The 19,753-nt window shown below is 43.4% G+C and overlaps 1 protein-coding gene across 1 annotated transcript in view; it reads left to right on the forward strand.

Moving 5' to 3' along the window:
• Positions 1 to 19,753, forward strand: part of LOC144593200 (piezo-type mechanosensitive ion channel component 2-like) — a 482,240-nt gene that overhangs the window by 373,484 nt on the left and 89,003 nt on the right. Inside the window, exons 11-18 of the mRNA XM_078398688.1 lie at positions 1,672 to 1,798; positions 2,555 to 2,673; positions 5,469 to 5,711; positions 8,239 to 8,350; positions 10,214 to 10,395; positions 12,940 to 13,088; positions 15,049 to 15,222; positions 16,767 to 16,808. Coding sequence (XP_078254814.1) covers positions 1,672 to 1,798; positions 2,555 to 2,673; positions 5,469 to 5,711; positions 8,239 to 8,350; positions 10,214 to 10,395; positions 12,940 to 13,088; positions 15,049 to 15,222; positions 16,767 to 16,808 — 1,148 coding nt within the window. The remainder of the gene's footprint in view (positions 1 to 1,671; positions 1,799 to 2,554; positions 2,674 to 5,468; positions 5,712 to 8,238; positions 8,351 to 10,213; positions 10,396 to 12,939; positions 13,089 to 15,048; positions 15,223 to 16,766; positions 16,809 to 19,753) is intronic.

Consider the following 19,753-nt stretch of genomic DNA (forward strand, 5'->3'; position numbering starts at 1 on the left):
TCATTAAGCTCGCTCAAGGATCCATCTTTTGCCTTCAGAATAATTTTTCAGTTATCATTTCTCCAAATCCTTTACATCTAACGTTGAGAAGGATTTCTTACATGTAAAATAACCCCAGCAAAATGAAAGAAATCTGGAATATTGTATTCGAAACCCATTGCTCAATGAATTAATGTTATTTAAATTGTGCCAAATGTAACTTATTGTTTTTATTTTTACCGATTATATTTTATTAGTTTTAAGGTTAGGGGCAGGAACTTGAGGGGTTTTTTTCACACAGAGGGTGTGGAACAAGCTGCCAGATGAGGTAGTTGTGGCAGGTACTATAACCACATTTGCAGAACATTTGGAATGGTACAGAGGTAGGAAAGGTTTAGAGGAATATGGGCCAAACGCAGGCAGGTGTGACTAGTGTAGATGGGCCATCTTGGTCAGCATGGGCAAGTTGGGTCATAGGGCCTGTTTCTGTCAGAACTGGGGAAAGATTTTGCTTCTGAATATTTCCAACATTTTCAGTCTTTAGCTTTCCAGTTCCTGGATTCGGAATGTCGGAACAGGGAACTGCAGATAGACACAAAAAGCTGGAGTAACTCAGCGGGTCAGGTAGCATCTCTGGAGAAAAGGAATGTGATGTTTCGGGTTGGAACCCTTCTTCAGTCTCGACCCGAAACGTCATCTATTCCTTTTCTCCAGGGATGCTGTCTGACCTACTGAGTTACTCCAACTTTTTGTGTCTATCTTCGGTTTAAACTAGCATCTGCAGGTCCTTCATACATAACAAGGAAACGCAGATGCTGGTTTACACAAAAGGATACAAAGATAGACACAAAGTGCTGGAATAACAGCAAGGGTAGGCAGCATCTCTGGAGACAAAGGATGCATGACACTTCGAAACAGGACCCTTCTTCAGACTTAAGAATGATCCCGACCCAAAATGTCGCCTATCTATGTTCTCCGCAGATGCTGCCTGACCTGCTGAGTTACTCCAGCACTTTGTGTCCTTTACAGAATCTGCATTTTTTTAACCTACACTTTTCTAATTACTGGTTGGTAAGATTAGGAAGAAAAAGATTGTACAGAAGCATCCAGTGGAAGGAATACAAGCAGTTTGCAAGCTGCATTGATTTTGAAGATTTACCCAATTTATCAAAAACATGATCTGAATTTTCTGCTGTTTCAAATCAATATATCAATTAGAATATCTATATTCATAATATTTTTGTTCAGTGCACAATTACTTATGGTCATAGTTGGGAAACCTGAAATGCAATGTCAGATTTGGTTTTAACAGGACAGGCTAAAGAAAAGGAATGCAGGGTGGCGTTTGTTTTGGCCAATGGTGTATACATACAATATTAATGTGTAGCTTGCTCACTGACTCCCCCCCCCCCCCCCCACCTTCCCCTCTCCCCTCCCTCCCACCTTCTGATTTCAGTCACCAGAGACCAGGAAACCACAAATAATAAACAAGGTGAAAAAGACAGACAGAAATCCCACCAGAGAGAGGATCAGGCCTTCTTTGAGGCTGATATTTTTGGAAGAGAATTGACAGCAAATTGAATAAACTTTAGAATATCAATAAAATAAAAGCAGATAAAAAGGAGAAAATGGTGGCTCTGTGCTTGGCTCTTGTTCACTGGTCTCCTAAGAAGTATTTTCCTCTCGCTGCAGGCCTTGCTAGCAACAGTCAATGGAAATCCCACTGACTACCACGCCGTGCAAGGTGAGAATGGTCCAGTCTCACTGGAGATGTACTCCACCCCGCAATACAAATGGGAGATGGAAAATGTATCCCCTGGTAAGTTAAACGATGAGTTTGGCTGAATTTAGATTAGTTTATTATTATTGGCACATGTACCAAGGCTCTTTTTTTGTTGTGTTATCCAGTCAGCGAAAAGACTATACATGATTCCAATCAAGCCGCCCTCAGTGTTCAGATACACGATAAAGGGAATAGCGTTTAGTGCGAGGTAAAGTCCAGTGAAGTCTAATTAAAGATAGTCCGAGGGTCTCCAATGTGGTAGATGGGAGGTCAGGAGGTGTTGATAGAATAGTTCTGTTGCCCGATGACAGCTGTGAAGAAACTGTCCCTGAATATGGAAGTATGCATTTTCACACTTCTGCACCTCTTGCCTGATGGGAGAGGGGAGAAGAGGGAGTGAGACTCCTCTTTGATTATGCTGGTGGTCATGCCGAGGCAGCATGAAGTGTAGATGGAGTCAATGGAAGGGAGATTGGTTTGTGTAATTGCCTGGGCTGTGTCCATAACTCTGCAATATGTAAATCTGTCCAATATAGTTAAGCTCCCATTGTACCAGTAGGACATTTCTTAACTGCCAGCCATTGCAGACTTACATTGAAGTCTAGGTACCCAGTAGCAGTGATAATTTATTGTATATTTATTGCGCCGTTATTGCATCGAATATACAAATATGCCTGTAATTCTGCAGCAGGTAAGAATTTAATTGTTCCTGTGTAGATCCGGTGCATGTGACAAGTAACCAGACTTGACCTAAATGTAAAACAATGAAATGTTTTTGTTCATTATTGCCAGACAAAATGAAAGAAGAAAGTGTTTTGGAAGAGCCGGTCAACAGCAGACTCAACAGCCTGATCACCATTTTCCGATTCATTATGAAGCAGAGCTATATTTGTGCACTGATTGCTATGATGGTAGGTGCATTGAACGGGCAGATGACTGTATATTCACCATTGTGTATGAAGGAACTGCAGATGCGGGTTTAAACCAAAGAAAGACACAAAATGCTGGAGTAACTCAGTGGGACAGGCAGCATCTCTGGATGCTGGATCCCATTCCTTCTCTCCAGAGATGCTGCCTGTCCCACTGAGTTACTCCAGCATTTTGTGTATATTCACCATTGTTGTGTTCCTTCACACTAATTAAGTGCAGCAGGGACCTGAATGTTTTTGCAGCAGGGGATGGTTATACATTTAACCAATATTTTTAAAAGAAGAATTTCTGGTGGCACGGTGGCATAGCGGTAGCGTTGCTGCCTTACAGCACCGGAAACCCAGGCATAATCCTGACTAAGGGTGCTGACAGCACAGAGTTTGTACGTTCTCCCCGTGACCATGTGGGTTTTCTCTGGGTGCTCCGGTTTCCTCCCACACCCCAAAGACATACAGGTTTGTAGGTTAATTGGTTTTGGTAAAAATTGTAAATTGTCCCTCGAGTGTAGGATAGTGGTAGTGCACAGGGATCGCTGGTCGGCGCGGACTCAGTGGGTTAAACTAAACCACTTACATGATAACTTGAGGGTGGCACAGCCGGTAGGGCCATTGTCTCCAATGATCCAGGTTCAAACCTGATTTCAGGTGTTGAATCTGGAATTTAGAAGGATGAGAGGAGATCTTATCGAAACGTATAAGATTATTAAGGGGTTGGACACGTTAGAGGCAGGAAACATGTTCCCAATGTTGGGGGAGTCCAGAACAAGGGGCCACAGTTTAAAAATAAGGGGTAGGCCATTTAGAACTGAGATGAGGAAAAAAAATTTCAGTCAGAGAGTTGTGAATCTGTGGAATTCTCTGCCTCAGAAGGCAGTGGAGGCCAATTCTCTGAATGCATTCAAGAGAGAGCTAGATAGAGCTCTTAAGGATAGCGGAGTCAAGGGGTATGGGGAGAAGGCAGGAACGGGGTACTGATTGAGAATGATCAGCCATGATCACATTAAATGGCGGTGCTGGCTCGAAGGGCCGAATGGCCTCCTCCTGCACCTATTGTCTATTGTCTGTTGTGTTGCCTGTTGTGGAGTTGGCAGGTTCTTTCTGTGACTACGTGGGTTTCCACAAACATCCCAGAGATTTTGAGGGTTGGTAAATTAATTGGCCATGAGTTTGCAGGGTGTGGGTGAGTTGAGAAGTTGATGAAAATGAGAAAAGAATAAAATAGGATTGACATAAAATGTGTGTATGTTATTACTTGATGGTTAGCATGGAGCCGATGGAATGAAGGGCCTGTTTCCTTGCTGGATCACTCTCCGACTCTATAAAATCAGAAACTACCTGACAGGTCATTTCTCACTTTATAATGTGTAGGAAGGAACTCAGAGAGTCATGCAGCGCAGAAACAGGTCCTTCAGCACAATTCATCCAGATGGACCAAGCTGCCTCATCTAAGATGATCCCATTTGCCGGCGTTTGGCCTATATCCCACTAAACGTTGTTAACCATGGACCTATCCAATGATTTTAAGTGTTCAACTACTCAACTACCTCCTCTGATAGCTCATTCCATATACCTACTACCTTCTGTTTGAAAACGTTGCCCCTCAGATTCCTATTAAATCTTTCCCTTTTCACCATAACCCTCTGCCATCTTGTTCTTGATTCCTCAACCCTGGGAAAAAGACTATATATTATATATTTAGTAGTACCCAATCTTCTGGCCTACCATTTATCTTCACAACATTGCAGCTTTTTCTTTCAATTTGATTTGATCCTTAACCTCCTTAGCTACAGTTGATGCATCCTTTATGTCAACACTTTCTTTCTCACCCGACATGCATTTTGCTGAGATTGATAAAATGTCTCCTTCATTATCTGTCACTGTTGATCCATCCTCACCTGTATCCACCTATCACTTGCCAGGCTATGTCCCTCCCTTTCCTCCTTTCTCCCGTCTGCTACATTCACTCTGAAGAAGGGTCCCGACCCAAAACGTTGGCTTTCCATGTCCTCCACAGATGCTGGCCTGGCCTGTAGAGTTGCTCCATCACTTTATATCTTTTTTTTTTTGTAAGTCAGCTTCTGCAATTCCTCGTGTCTCCATTTTAAACTCCATTCTAGTTTATCAGGCCACTTCAGCCAACTCTGGCCTCAAACCAATGTCACTGCCTGTATTTAAGTTTAAGACTCTAGGTTGAAACCCACGCTTCCCGCTCAAACTGGATTTGAAATTCAGTGTAAGTACTTTACATAAAATGTTTTGGCTCTCACACTTTTCAGTTATGTCCAGTCCCACAATACATAACTTGACGGGACCTCATTGAAACTTACAAAGGGACTTCATTGAAACTCACTGAATAGTGAAATGCCTGGACAGAGTGAATGTGAGAGGATGTTTCCTCTAGTGGGAGAGTCTAGGACCAGAGGCAATAGCCTTAGAATAAAAGGATGTACCTTTAGAAAGGAGACGAGGAGGAATTTCTTTAGTCAGAGGGCAGTGATTCTGTGGAATTCTTTGCCACAGACGGCTGTGAAGGCCAAGTCAATGGATAATTTTAAGGCGGAGATTGACAGATTTGTGATTAGCACAGGTGTAGGGGGTTATGGAGAGAAGGCAGGAGAATGGGGTTGAGAGGAATTGATAGATCAGCCATGATTGAATGGCAGAGTAGACTTGATGGGCCGAGTGGCCTAATTCTGCTCCTGGAACTTACAAACCAATGAACTTTACGATAGTTTTCTTTGTTTGTGAAACTTTTCAATGCTGTTGCTTTTCTTTAGGCCTGGAGTATTACCTACCACAGCTGGCTGACCTTTGTGTTATTGATTTGGTCCTGTGTACTGTGGATGTTGCGTGACCGGAGGAAATATGCAATGCTTACATCTCCATTCATGGTCTTCTATGGAAACGTCTTGTTAACCCTACAATACATCTGGAGTCTTGACCTTACCAAAGAGGAACTTCCTGAGCCATCGGGAGTATTAAAAAAGATGGAGACCCCGTGTGTCGAACTGGGTTCAAAGGTTGGTTTTAACAAAAATAACATCCGAAAATAACATTGTGAGTATTTGTCATAGAGTCTTAGAGTCATACATCTTGGAAACAAGCCCTTTGGCCCAACTTTCCCACACCGACCAATATGCCCCATCTACATTAGTCCCACCTGCCTGCGTTTGGCTCATATCCTTCTAATCCTGTCCTATCCATGGACCTGTCTAATTGTTCCTTAAACGTTGCAATAGTCCCTGTCTCTACTAACTACTCTGGCAGTTCGTTCTGTACACCCACCACCTTTAGTGTAACAAGGTTCCGCATAGTAGGCTGCTCTGGAAGGTTAGATCGCATGGGATCCAAGGAGAGATAGCTGAATGGATAGCAAATTGGCTCCATGGAAGAAAGCAGAGGGTAATGGTGGAAGGTTGCTTCTCAGACTGGTGCCTGTGACTAGTGGTGTGCCTCAGGGTTCGGTGCTGGGCCTGTTTGTCATCTACATCAATGATTTGGATGAGAACCTACAGAGCAAGATTAGCAAGTTTACTGAGGTTACAAAAGTTAGTGGTTTTGCAGATAGTGAAGATGGTTGTGAACGATTGCAGCAGGATCTGGATAGATCGATTGGCCAGACGGGCAGTGGAATCGTTGATGGAATTAATATAGAGAAGTGTGAGGTGTTGCATTTTGGGACGTCGAACAAGGGCAGGACCTACACAATAAATGGTAAGCCTCTGGGTAGTGTTGTAGAGCAGAGGGATCTAAGAGTGCAGGTGCATGGTTCCTTGAAGGTCGAGTTGCAGGTAGATAAGGTGATCGGAAAGGCTTTTGGCACTTTGGCTTTCATCAGTCAGAGTATTGAGCATAGAAGTTGGGAGGTCATGTTGCAGTTCTATAAGACGTTGGTGAGACCGCATTTAGAATATTGTATTCGGTTCTGGGCACCATCTTATAGGAAAGATATTGTTAAGCTTGAAATGGTTCAGAAAAGACTTACGAGGATGTTGCCAGGACTAGAGGGTCTGAGCTATAGGGAGAGGTTGAGTAGGCTGGGTCTCTATTCTGTGGAGGGCAGGAGGATGAGGGGAGATCTTACAGATATACAAAGTCATGAGAGGAATAGACCGGGTAGATGCACAGAGTCTTTCGCCCAGAGTAGGGGAATTGAGGACCAGAGGACATAGGTTCAAGGTGAAGAGGAAAAGGTTTAATAGGAATCCGAGGGGTAACTTTTTCACACAAAGGGTGGTGGGTGTATGGAACAAGCTGCCAGAGGAGGTAGTTGAGGCTGGGACTATCCCATCGTTTAAGAAACAGTTGGACAGGTATCTGGATAGGACAGGATTGGAGGGGTATGAACCAAGCGCAGGCAAGTGGGACTAGTGTAGCTGGGACATTGTTGGCCGATGTGGGTGAGTTGGGCCAAAGGGCCTGTTTGCACATTGTATCACTCTGTGACTCTCTGACCCCATTGTACCAACCTTCTGATAAATTTGTCTGAAATTCAGCTCTCTACCATTGTGCTGTATTTTCAAACGGGCAGGGGAGGTAGAATGGGCGGGGAAGCTATAAAGCATTCAGAATCTGGCAAAAGGAAAACAGAATTAATATTTCATATTTTGTTGTATATTTTAAATAAATATTGAATGCAAATTAATGACCGTCTCTAATAGCCTTTCAGAAGCTGCCATTTTATGCCATGCCAGCTCCACTGATGAAGCTGCTGCTCTGTCATTGGACGGGAGGGAGTTCCACCGATGATGAAGAAATAGCAATATAATTTCAAGTCAGAGATAGTAAGAAGTCCCAAGAGCAGAAATAGTCCATCTGGCCCATTGTCTCCGCCATTCAATCATAGCTGATCTGTCTTTCCCTCTCGACCCCATTCTCCCTGCTTTCTCCCCATAACCCCTGACACCTGTACCAATCAAGAACCTGTCAATTTCCATCATCAAAAATATCCATTGACGGCCTCCACTGCCTTCTGCGCCAATGAATTCTACAGATTCGCCATCCTCTCACTAAAGAAATTCCTCCTCATCTCCTTTCTAAAGAGTCCTTTTATTCTGAGGCTCTGCCCTCTGGTCTTCGACTCTCCCACTAGTAGAAACATTCACTCCATCCAGGCATTTCACTATTTGGTAAGTTTCAATGAGGTTCCACCCAACCCCCCCCCCCCCCCCCCCCCTCATCCTTTTAAACTCCAGCGAGTACAGGCCCAGTGTCGTTAAATGCTCATCATATGTTAACCCACTCATTCTTGGGTTCTACAAGAATGTGGTTGTTGACAAGATGGTTCCACCAGTGATGAAGGAATAGTAATGTAATTTCAAATCATGGACAGTGGAAGCCATGAAGAGGTGATGTTCAGAGACACCCATTGCCCTTCTTGAGGTTTGGGAGGTACTCTCAGAGTAGCCTAAAGTTAAATAAGTATAAAGCTACCTACAAAATGGCCTGAAAGTAATTGTACCTTTTCAGAAATGTATCTTCATTTTAACAGCATGTCACTGATTATTTCTGCGTTCAGAACAATAAGTGTCTCTTTTTTCTTCACAGATCCTTTGTACCTTGACATTCTGGCTTTTGCTCCATCAATATATCACGGAGCGTCGCGAGGCGGAAAAGCAACGGGGGTCTGCTTTATCCCAGGTCAAAGTGGAGGAAAAAGGTAAAACAGACTTACATCGCTTGTTAAGAAGGATTTCTGAGGGATAAGATGCATTTGTGAGGGCAAGGGTGAATTGGGGATAGACAGCAAGGTTTTGTATGTGGGAGGTCATGCCTTCTTGAAGAAATAATCTAGGTTGATGAGGACAAGGCCGTAGACGTAATCTCTATGGACTTCAGCAAGGTCTTAGATACAGTTCAGCGTGAGTGGCTGCTCCAGTAGGTCAGGTCGCATGGGTTCCAGGGAGAGCCGGCTACAGGTCCACCACTGATTTTCCGGCAACTGGTGGTCTGGCACCTCCTTTTAACCTGGACAAAATGACAGGAGCGCACTTGAAATCCCGCTCCCCTGGAAGTACTTCCGAAAATGTGGCGCCTAGGTCGGGTGAGGCAGCCAATCTCGATCTCATCGGCACTTCCACAGCCGATCGATGGGTCGAATTTGCCCCCTGTGGCCAGGGCTCTGGACCTCTGGCCTGGCCGGAGCCGGCAGATCCAATCCCACCGCTGCACATGGAATATTATGTTCAGTTTTAGTCAATCTGCTTTTGAAAATATGGCATTAAGCTGGAAAGAGTGCAGAGAAGATTTACAAGGATGTTACCAGAACCGGAGGTCCTGAGCGAAAGGGACAAGTTGGGCAGGTAAAACCTTTTTCCTTAGAGTGCAGGAATTTGAGGGGTGATCTTATACAGGTGTACAAAATCCCAGGTGAAAAAGAGATTGTTAATAGGCAGAATCCTTTTCCCAGGGTAGGGGAATCAAGAGGGCACAGGTTTAAGGGAGGGGAAAGATTTAATAGGAACCTGAGGGGCAACTCTTTCACACAAGTAGGTACATGGAAGGAGCAGCCAGAAGAAATGGGTTGAGACAGATAGAATACCAACTTTTGAAAGACATTTGGACAGGTACCTGAATAGGAAAAGTTTTGAGGGATATGGGACAAATACAGGCAAATAAGAGAAGCTTTGATGGGGCATCCCGTTGGCATGTTTGAGATGGGCTGAAGGGCCTGTTTCCTTTGACTCTAATCTTTGATGCAGAATGTCTCACGTACAATGTCCAGGACACCATCAAGCATGTTGAATTTCTTAGCAGGATGGTGAACAATACAGGTGGATTTTGGTCTTTCCCATCAAGGAGATATTTGGACAGAACTTTCTCCACCAAAGTCCCCCTGATCCCCACCACTGCTCCTCCTCAGCAGCCACCCCACCTTCCAAATGAAAATCTGACAAGAGTTTTAGAAGGCAACTGACCCATTCATAGGTCATAAGTTCATAAATTCTAGGAGCAAAATTAGGCCATTCAGCCCATCAAGTCTGCTCCACCATTCAATCATGGCTGATCTATCTTTCCCTCACAACCCCATTCTCCTGCCTTTTCCCCATAACCCCTGACACCCATACTAATCAAGCAGCTAGCAATCTCCGCCTGAAAAATATCCATTGTCTTGGCCTCCACAGCCATCTGTGGCAATTAATTCCACAGATTCACTACACTCTAACTAAAGAAATTCCTCCTCATTTTTCAAAATGTATGTCCTCTTTATTCTGAGCCTATGGCCACTGGTCCTAGACTCTCCCAATAGTGGAAACATCCTCTCCACATTCACTCTATCCAGGCCATTCACTATTCGGTAAGTTTCAATGAGGTGTCCCCCCCGTCCCCCCCACCACACCCCCTCCCTTCTAAACTCCAGCGAGTACAGGCCCAGTGCTGTCAAACGCTCCTCATATGTTAGCCCACTCATCCCTCATTCACTGGATTGTCACAAGGGTTTGTGGCCAAAAGTCTATCCTCTGAGAATGTAAAATGTCCACTTAAAGCTGCCGGATAACTCTGTGTTTTTCTGTTTGTGCAGAAGATAGCCAGCAAGGAAAGGAGATAATGAAAGTATTAGGAAACCTGGTGATGGGAATGTTTGTCAAATATTGGATTTACATCTGTGGCGGAATGTTTTTCTTCGTCAGTTTTGAGGGCAAGATTGTCATGTACAAGATCATCTACATGATGCTGTTTCTGTTCTGCGTGACTCTATATCAGGTACGTATTTCAATGGTCAAGTGAAGTATTGGCATACCTAAGCACAATCCCCGATTAGCAAAGGTGGAAGGGGGGGGTAGAGGGATAGGAGAAGTGGGAGAGTGGCGGGGCACAGAAAGGAGAGGGATGAATAGAAGGGGGAGAGCGGTTGTTACATAAAATTGGAGAATTCAATGTTCATACCGTTGGGTTATAAGCTTCCCAAGCGGAATATGAGGTGTTGTTCCACCAGTTTGTGTGTGGCCTCACTCTGGTAGTGGAGAAGGCCGAGAATGGACAGGTCAGTATGGGAATGCTTTCTGTACTGTGGAAAAGACTGTTCAACAGCAATGCTGAGGAAGAACACGAGTTTCACATTTAACCACAAGAAATATTATACAACAGTACTGAACGTAATTGAAAGTTGCATAATTATGTGCGATCTCGGGACTTTTTAAAGAAGTTTAGTTTAGTTTAGAGATACAACGTGGAAACAGGCCCTCCGGCCCACATCAACCAGCGATCACCCATACACTAGTTCTATCCTCCACGCCCAGGACAGTTTACAGAAGCAAAGTAACCTACAAACCCACACGTATTTGGAATGTGGGAGGAAACCAGAACACCCGGAGGAAACCCACACGGTCACAGGGAGAACTTGCAAATTCCTTACAGACAGCACCCATCGTCAGGATCGAACCTGGGCCTCGGGCGCTGTAAGGCAGCAACTCTACCGCCGCTCCACAGTGCCGCCCCTAAAGAAGCTGAATCAAAAGTTCTATATGATATATACGTGAAATTGCACAAAGTAATGGCAGATCCTATCGACCATTGCAGTCTATTGTAAGGAAAATGATACAAGTAGGTTCAACGAGAAGCATAGATGTCTAGACCTTTCATTCAATTGGAACGCACTCCATTGAATAAGCTAATTGACAGGCGTTCTCCCAAAGCCACTTTGTTAGCTCTTAAACTTCTCCCAACTGCTTCTGGCATTAATCATTGAGAGTGACTGGTGACATAAATGGACGTGGCGCACCAGAGTGTAATTTTAGAATCCGTGTTTTAGAATTATCAAAAGCAATTTGTTCGCCGGCATAGCAATGCTGGATATATGCAACACTTTCTCTCCCTGTCGTCTAATTTTGTTATAGTTGGTGGAGGGGTGATTTAAAACAGAGTTAATGCAGTTCATTGTATTCGAAAGGAAACATTTTAATGCGTTACAGTTACACTTCTTGTAAATTACATAGCATAGTACTGCATCGGAAGAGGCCCGTCAACCCACAATGTCAGAGCTGAACATTTTGCCCAGTGATACTGATCACCTCTGCCACTTCCACCACCAGCCCTGGCAGCATGTTTCAGGCACCCACCACTCTGTGTATAAAAGGAACTTGCCGCGCACATCTTTAAGCTCTCCCCATCTGACCTTAAAGCTATTTCCTCTAGTTTTTCTACATTTCTAGCCTGGGAAAAAGTTCTGACTGTCTACCCAATCTAAGTATCTCATAGTTTTATAAACTTCAATCAGGTCGCCCCTCAGCCTCCGATCTACAAACCCAAGTCCATCCAACCTTTCCTTATAGCTAATGCACCCTAGTCCCAACAGGATATGGAATTATGTTCATTATGTTTATTAGATGCAGGAGCACAATTAGGTCATTTGCCCCAGTGAGTCTGCTCCACCATTCGATCGCAGCTGATCCATTTTTCCCTCTCAACCCCATTTCTCCTGCCTTCTCCCCTTAACCTTTGGCTCCATTAATAATTAAGAACCTATTAACCCCTGCTTTATAATCGCCCGATGACTTGGCCTTCACAGCTGTCTGTGATAAACAGATTCACCACCCTCTGGCAGAAGAAATCTCTCATCATCTCCATTCTACAAGGTACATCCTTATATTCTGAGGCCGTGCCCTCTGGTCCTAGACTCTCCCACTACTGGAACCATCCTCTCCATATCCACTCTATCCAGGCTTTTCATTATTCGATAGGTTTCAATGAGACCCCCCCCTCGTCCTTCTAAACCCCAGAGTGTACAGGCCCAGAGACATCAAATGTTCCTCACATGTTAACCCAAATCAACTCTGGAAGCGTTCGCATGAAGTCCCTCCAATGATGTGGAAACGTGGTGAAAGGCTGTGGCACAAGGAGCAATTCAGATAATTGAACCAAGGGCACCGTGTGTGGACACTGTACAACACAGTACAGATCAGTGGTAGTAAGAACAATCCCTCTTTCCAGTTTAAATCATGCAGGCAAGCATTACACAATGAAAAACGTGTTCAGCTTTCTCTTGCTTGTGTTTCCCCCGCTGTACACTGTAAATTCTGGGAATATAATTTAAGGAATTGCAGCACCGTAGACCGAATCTTGCAACCATTCCTTGGAAGTGTGGCCTGGCAGCGTGAGTTTGGTATCACTGTTCAGACCGTGGCAATGAAGAGATTTATTTTGGAAGCTAATGTGGACAAATCCAAAGCGTCCAAATATAATAATTATTTGTTATATAATTCTATGTTTCTTGGCTGCTTATACTTCTGAAGGCATTTTTTTTTCTAGGTACACTATGACTGGTGGCGGCGGATCCTGAAGTATTTTTGGATTATTGTTGTTTCCTACACAATGCTGGTCTTGATCCTGGTGTACACATATCAGTTTGATTCATTCCCGTATCTGTGGCAAAACATGACGGGAATGGATATTGAAGAGTGAGTAACTGATAAATGTAATGCATACTGGTAGCATAGCCGTGAGAGCAGGTATGGAGGGGGATGGTTCTGAGACACCGGAACTAAGTGTTGAGCCTTCCCGAGGTTTCGTGGGTCTAACTCAATGAAACACCAGTGAAGGGAGGTGCCCACTTGATAACCGAACATGATGCCAAGACCAACTCTTATCTGCCTTTACGTAATATAAGAAAATAACTGCAGATGCTGGTACAAATCGAAGGTATTTATTCACAAAATGCTGGAGTAACTCAGCAGGTCAGGCAGCATCTCGGGAGAGAAGGAATGGGTGACGTTTCGGGTCGAGACCCTTCATATTCCTCCATTCCCTGCGTTTCCATGTGCCTATTCAGAAATCTCTTAAACACCACTACCGTTTCTACCTCCACCACCATCTATATCAATGATTTGGATGAGAACGTACGTGACATGATTAGCATATAGTGTAAGAAAATAACTGCAGATGCTGGTACAAATGGAAGGTATTTATTCACAAAATGCTGGAGTAACTCAGCAGGTCAGGCAGCATCTCAGGAGAGAAGGAATGGGTAACGTTTCGGGTCGAGACCCTTCTTCAGACTGATGTCAGGGGGGCGGGACAAAGGAAGGATATAGGTGGAGACAGGATGATAGAGGGATTAGCAAGTTTGCAGATGATACAAAAGTGGGTGGTATTGAAAGATAGTGAAGATGGTTGTGAAAAATTGCAGCAGAATCTTGATCAGTTGGCCAGGTGGGCTGAGGAATGGTTGATGGAATTTAATGCAGAGAAATGTGAGGCGTTGCTCACCAGACTGTTGGGAAGTCTACTGTGGGCAGGACCTACACAGTGAATGGAAGGCCTCTGGGGAGAGTTATAGAGCAGAGGGACCTAGGAGTACAGGTACATAGTTCCATGAAGGTGGAGTCTCAGGTAGATAGGGTGGTCAAAAAGGCTTTAGGCATGTTGCCCTTCATCAGTCGGAATACTGAGTATAGAAGTTGGGAGGTCACGTTGCAGTTATATAAGACACTGGTGAGACTGCATTTAGGGTATGGAATTCAGTTTGGGGTACCATGTTATAGGAAAATATTGTCAAGCTTGAAAGGGTACAGAGAAGATTTACGAGAATGTTGCCCGGACTCGAGAGATTGAAATATAGGGAGAAGTTGAGTAGGCTGGGACTCTATTCCTTGGAGCGCAGGAGGATGAGGGGTGATTTTATAGAGGTGTATTAAATCATGTGAGGTGTAGTACAGAGACTCTTGCCCAGAGCAGGGGAATCGAGGACCAGAAGACATAGGTTTAAGGTGAAGGGGAAAAGATTTAATAGGAATCTGAGGGGTAATTTTTTCACACAAAGGGTTGTAGGTGGCCAGAGGAGGTGGTTGAGGCAGGGACTATCGCAGCGTTTAAGAAAAGGTTAAACAGGTGCATGGATAGGACAGGTTTGGAAGGATATGGGCCAAACGCAGGCAGGTGGGACTGGTGTAGCTGAGACATGTTGGTTGGTGTGGGCAAGTTGGGCCGAAGGGCCTGTTTCCATGCTGTATGACTCTGTGACCATCCCCGGAAGTGCATTCTAGGTACTCACCACCCTCTGTGTAAAAAACGTGCCCCACACATCTCCTTTAAATTTCACCCCTTTCACCCTAAATGGTGAAAGGTTGTGAGGGCATTTAGGGATGTGTAATAAATGCTAGTGTAACCAGTAACACCTACATCCCATTGTGTAAAAATCAAAAAAGTTGCAAAAAACAACTGGTGCAGGTTACAAACAGGATTATGACAAAAAAAATATCAAATCAAATAAATTTGTTTTACGGTGTATGCCCAAAATGCAAACAGTGGTGTCTTGCATTAAAAACAAGCAATTGGGACAGAAATTTAAATGGCTTAGTTTAATCCAAAATTGTTACACATCCTTTCAGGGCTAAATATATAATTGTTCTTTGTTTAAAGGTTGAAGGATCTTGGACTAGAGAAATTCACTGTTGCAGATCTGTTTACCAGCATTTTCATCCCCACATCTTTCTTGCTTGTGTGTATCTTGCACCTTCATTATTTTCATGATCGCTTTCTGGAACTCACTGACCTAAAAGCAGTGACTAGCAAACAGGAGAGCACTATCTACAGGTGAGAAGCATTCTTTAATACCTTGGCAACTTATGCTTTGAAAGTGAATAAGTCATGACATCTATTCCCCCGCAATCTTGATATGTGACGTGTGTCTTGAATTATTGTGAATGTACAAGTAGTTCTGCTATTACATTCTGTGGAAATATTGCATTCTGAAAAGACTGAAGGCTCCATGTTAGATTGTTTTATAGAGTACCATTGCAATAGAAGTGATTGATTGTCAATTTCAATGGCTTCCTGTGGTGAAAGTGGCAGCCTGTGTTCTTAAGGTACAATGGTGTCTGATTACTGCAAGGACGTTCAATGGAAACAGTTTTCTTTTTCCAAAACTGATTTTTTTCCAAGACAGATTTTTTTCTGCTTGTCAGTTTCCAAAACTCTTAAATGGTTTTTTAGCTCTCGATGGAAATCACATTGTAACCAATTCGGCCAACGTAATATATATATTGTCCCCTAATTTATCAATCATATATCCAATTAGTGTTAAGGAAACAGACACTTAGCAGAACCACCAGTGTCTGAAATTGGTTATACAATATTTTGTGATTGGCTACTGGAAGTGTAAATGTTAACATTTTATAATTTAGAACAATGAAACATTATTATTTCCTCTTGATATCTTATATGTTAAATTTAGTTAGGAGAAATACAAATACAATATTATCCAATGAAATTAGAATTTATCTTTCAGAGAGCTGTTACAATATAATCAAGATCCTCGAGTTAAAAGATAGTCTAAGTCATTACATCTAATAGGAATCCATTTAATTTAGACTATTGCCTCATCCAAGTGTTGAATACTACATATTAACATGAGAAAAAGGGTGGAAAATTAAGGTTTGAGAAAGTAATTAACCATCTTATTAGGTTAAGAATGTCTTTAGTTGTTCTAGCTTGAGAATGCCACATTCGGATAAGTATTCACTTTCTGTTGTCTAATTTTATTCTTTGAATGCCGCTTCGTATCAGTTTGATAAATCATATGCTCTCATTTCCCTGGTCAATTATATCAACCAATTATATGGTTTGTTTTGGCATTCTCCTTTCATCTTCCATCCATCCCCTGAGTTCATTAGCAGAGGTGTGCGCAGGTCACCCTCTCTGGGTCCACTGGTGCATTTGCAAAGGAAGACCTCCAAGGAGTAATTAGAAGGGTCAACATTGGTGTCAACATTGGAGTAATTAGAAAAGTTGACACTCTTTATAAAAAATATAAAGTTAGTAATAATTCAGAGACGGATTAACGGATATGTTTGTTATAATAGCAGGAGAATGTAATGGTGTATTTTTGGAACGTGTTCCTGAACTAAATGCAATTGTTCATTTCTATTATAACCTGCCTTACTTTTGCAAATCGTTATCATTTTCCATTGCTGCTGTGGTAACTTTAAGCCTGCATTTAACTGTGTGTGCTGTGCTGTACTGGCTAATTGGTGTGTCCGTGGATTCTTATCACTTCTGTCTTTCTCTCTCTCTCCCTCTCTCTCTCCCTCTCCTTTCTCCTTGTCCATTCATGTGCTTCCCACCACTCCATTTTCCAGCCATGCCAAAGTTAATGGTCGTGTTTATCTGTTAGTGAATAGGTGGGTACTGTCGGAAATCACAGAAATCCATTGCATTTGTTTTATTTGCCATATATTATAGCATGCAAGTCACATCCTTATTTCAGAACTGCTTCTGCAACAGAATCATAATGAATTGCATCCCTGGATATTTAGCTATGTTATTAATTGCATCCCTGAATATAAATATTGTGAGATGCCGGCCTGGTGTAATGGTAATGTTAGTATGGCTTAAAAGATTACTTTTTTAACGAAAGTGTTATCATTTTGACCTCCATATCTGAAGGCTTGTACTTATCACTTTATCTGATGTAGACAGACACTCAGAACCTTTTTCCCCAGGGGGGGAATGTTAAAAACTAGAGGGCACAGCTTTAAGGTGAGAGAGTCAAAGTTTAAAGGAGATGTGTGGGACGTTTTTTTTTATACCTCTAAAGTTGTAGTTGCTGGAGGGGTGGTGTAGAACTAGATATGATAATAGCATTTAAAAGGCTTTTGGACATGCAAGAAATGGAGGGATATGGATCATGCGCAGGCAGAGGAGATTAATTTAACTTGGCATTATATTCCCAATGGACATTGCGGTCTGAAGGGCCTGTTCCCTTGCTGTACTGTTGAATGTTCTATGTTCTAATTGCCTCAGCCTATACAAAGTCAATGTTAACCCTTACATATGAGACCTGCTTTGACGAATAAATGCATAGATATTTGCGAGTTTTAGAGTCATAGGGTCATGCAGACAAAAAACAGGCCTTTCGGCCCTACTCGCACACACTGACCAATATGTTTTATCAACTTACCCACACCGGCCAAAGATTCCCAGCTACATTAGTCCCGCCTGCCTGCGTTTAGTCCATCTCCCTTCAAACCTGTCCCATCCATGTACCTGTCTAACTGTTTCTTAAACGTTGGGATAGTCCCAGCCTTAACAACCTCCTCTGGCAGCTTGTTCCATACACCCACCACCCTTTGTGTCAAAAAGTTACCCCTCAGATTCCTAATAAATCTTAACCCCTTCAACTTGAACCTATGTCCTCTAGTCCTCGATCCCCCTACTCTGGGCAAGAGATTCTGTGCATTTATCCAATCTACTCCTCACATGATTTTGTATACCTCTATAAGATCACCCCTCATCCTCCTGCGCTCCAAGGAATAGAGACCCAGCTTACTCAACCGCTCCCGATAGCTCACACCCTCTAGTCCTGGCAACATCCTCGTAAATCTTCTCTGAATCCTTTCATGCTTGACAATATGTTTCCAATAACACGGTGCCCAGAACTGAACATAATACTCTAAATGCTGTCTCACCAACGTCTTATACAACTGCAACATGACCTTCCAACCTCTATACTCAAAATAGACACAAAAAGCTGGAGTAACTCAATGGACAGGCAACATCTCTGGAGAGAATTAATGGGTGAAAATTTGGGTCGAGGCCCTTCTTCAGCCTGGGTATTCTATACTCAATACTGACTGATGAAGACCAATGTGCCAAAAGTCTTTTTGACCACCTTATCTACCTGCGACTCGACCTTCAGGGAACCATGCACCTGTACTCCAAGATTCCTCTGCTGTACAACACTACCCAGAGCCCGACCATTCACTGTGTAGGTCCTATCCTTGTTCAAAGTCCCAAAATGCAACACCTCACATTTCTCTGTACCATTTTGCAGCCCACCTGGCCAATCGATCTATCAAGATCCTGCTGCAATCTTTCACAACCGTCTTCACTATCTGCAAAACCACCCACTTTTGTATCATCGGCAAACTTTGCTAATCTTTCCCTGTATGTTCTCATCCAAATCATTGATGTAGGTGACAAACTGTAATGGGCCCAGCACTGAATCCTGAGGCACACCACTAGCCACAGGCCTCCAGTCTGAGAAGCAACCTTCCACCATCACCCTCTGCTTCCTTCCATGAAGCCAATTTGCTATCCATTCAGCTATCTCTCCTTGGAACCCATGTAATCTAACCTTCCAGAACAGCCTACTATGCGGAACCTTGTTGAATGCTTCACTGAAATTCTTGTATACAACATCTGCAGCTCTGCCCTCATTGACCTTTTTGGTCACGTCTTTAAAAAACTCAATCAGATTTATGAGACACGACCTCCCACGTACAAAACCATGCTGATCAATATCAGCCCTTGCCCATCCATATGCCTGTATAACCTATCCCTCAGAATACTCTCCAGTAACTTTCCAACTACAGATGTTAAGCTCATCAGCCTATAGTTCCCAGCATTTTCCCTGCAGCCCTTCTTGAATAGAGGCACAACATTTGCCACCCTCCAGTCTTCCGGCACCTCTCCTGTATTTAAGGACGACTCTTAAATTTCGACCAGGGCTCCTGCCATTTCCTCTCTAGTTTCCCTCAATATCCGCGGATATATCTGATCAGGCCCTGGAGATTTGTCTACCTTCAAACATGATAGTACTTCTTCGACGGTAACCCTGACTGCTCTCAAGCCACTTCCATTGACTGCCGCAAGTTCCTCCATCCTACCGCCTTTCTCCTCGGTAAATACAGAGGAGAAATACTCATTGAGGACCTTGCCCATCTCCTGTGGCTGACCGCTTTGATTCCTGAGAGGTACCACTCTCTCTCTAGTTACCCTTTTCCCCCCTTATGTATTTATAAATAACGTGAATAATGTTTAGTGCAAGATAAAGCCCAGCAAAGTCCGACCAAAGATAGTCCGAGGGTCTCCAATGAGATAGATAGTAGTTCAGGACCGTCTCTAGTCGTTGGTAGGTTGGTTCAGTTGCCCAATAACAGCTGGGAAGAAACTGTCCCTGAATCTGGAGGTGTGCGTTTTCGCGCTTCTATACCTCTTGACTGATTGGAGAGGGGAGAAGAGGGAGTGGCAAGAGAAGTTCTCTCTGGTCAGCTGCAGTGTAAGGTGTGAGTGCACTGGCACCAAAGCCTTCAATGAAATAAATGCGTGAGAGCTGGTAACAACT

The sequence above is a fragment of the Rhinoraja longicauda genome, chromosome 4 (genome assembly GCF_053455715.1).
Source record: "Rhinoraja longicauda isolate Sanriku21f chromosome 4, sRhiLon1.1, whole genome shotgun sequence".
In the NCBI taxonomy this organism is placed as follows: domain Eukaryota; kingdom Metazoa; phylum Chordata; class Chondrichthyes; order Rajiformes; family Arhynchobatidae; genus Rhinoraja; species Rhinoraja longicauda.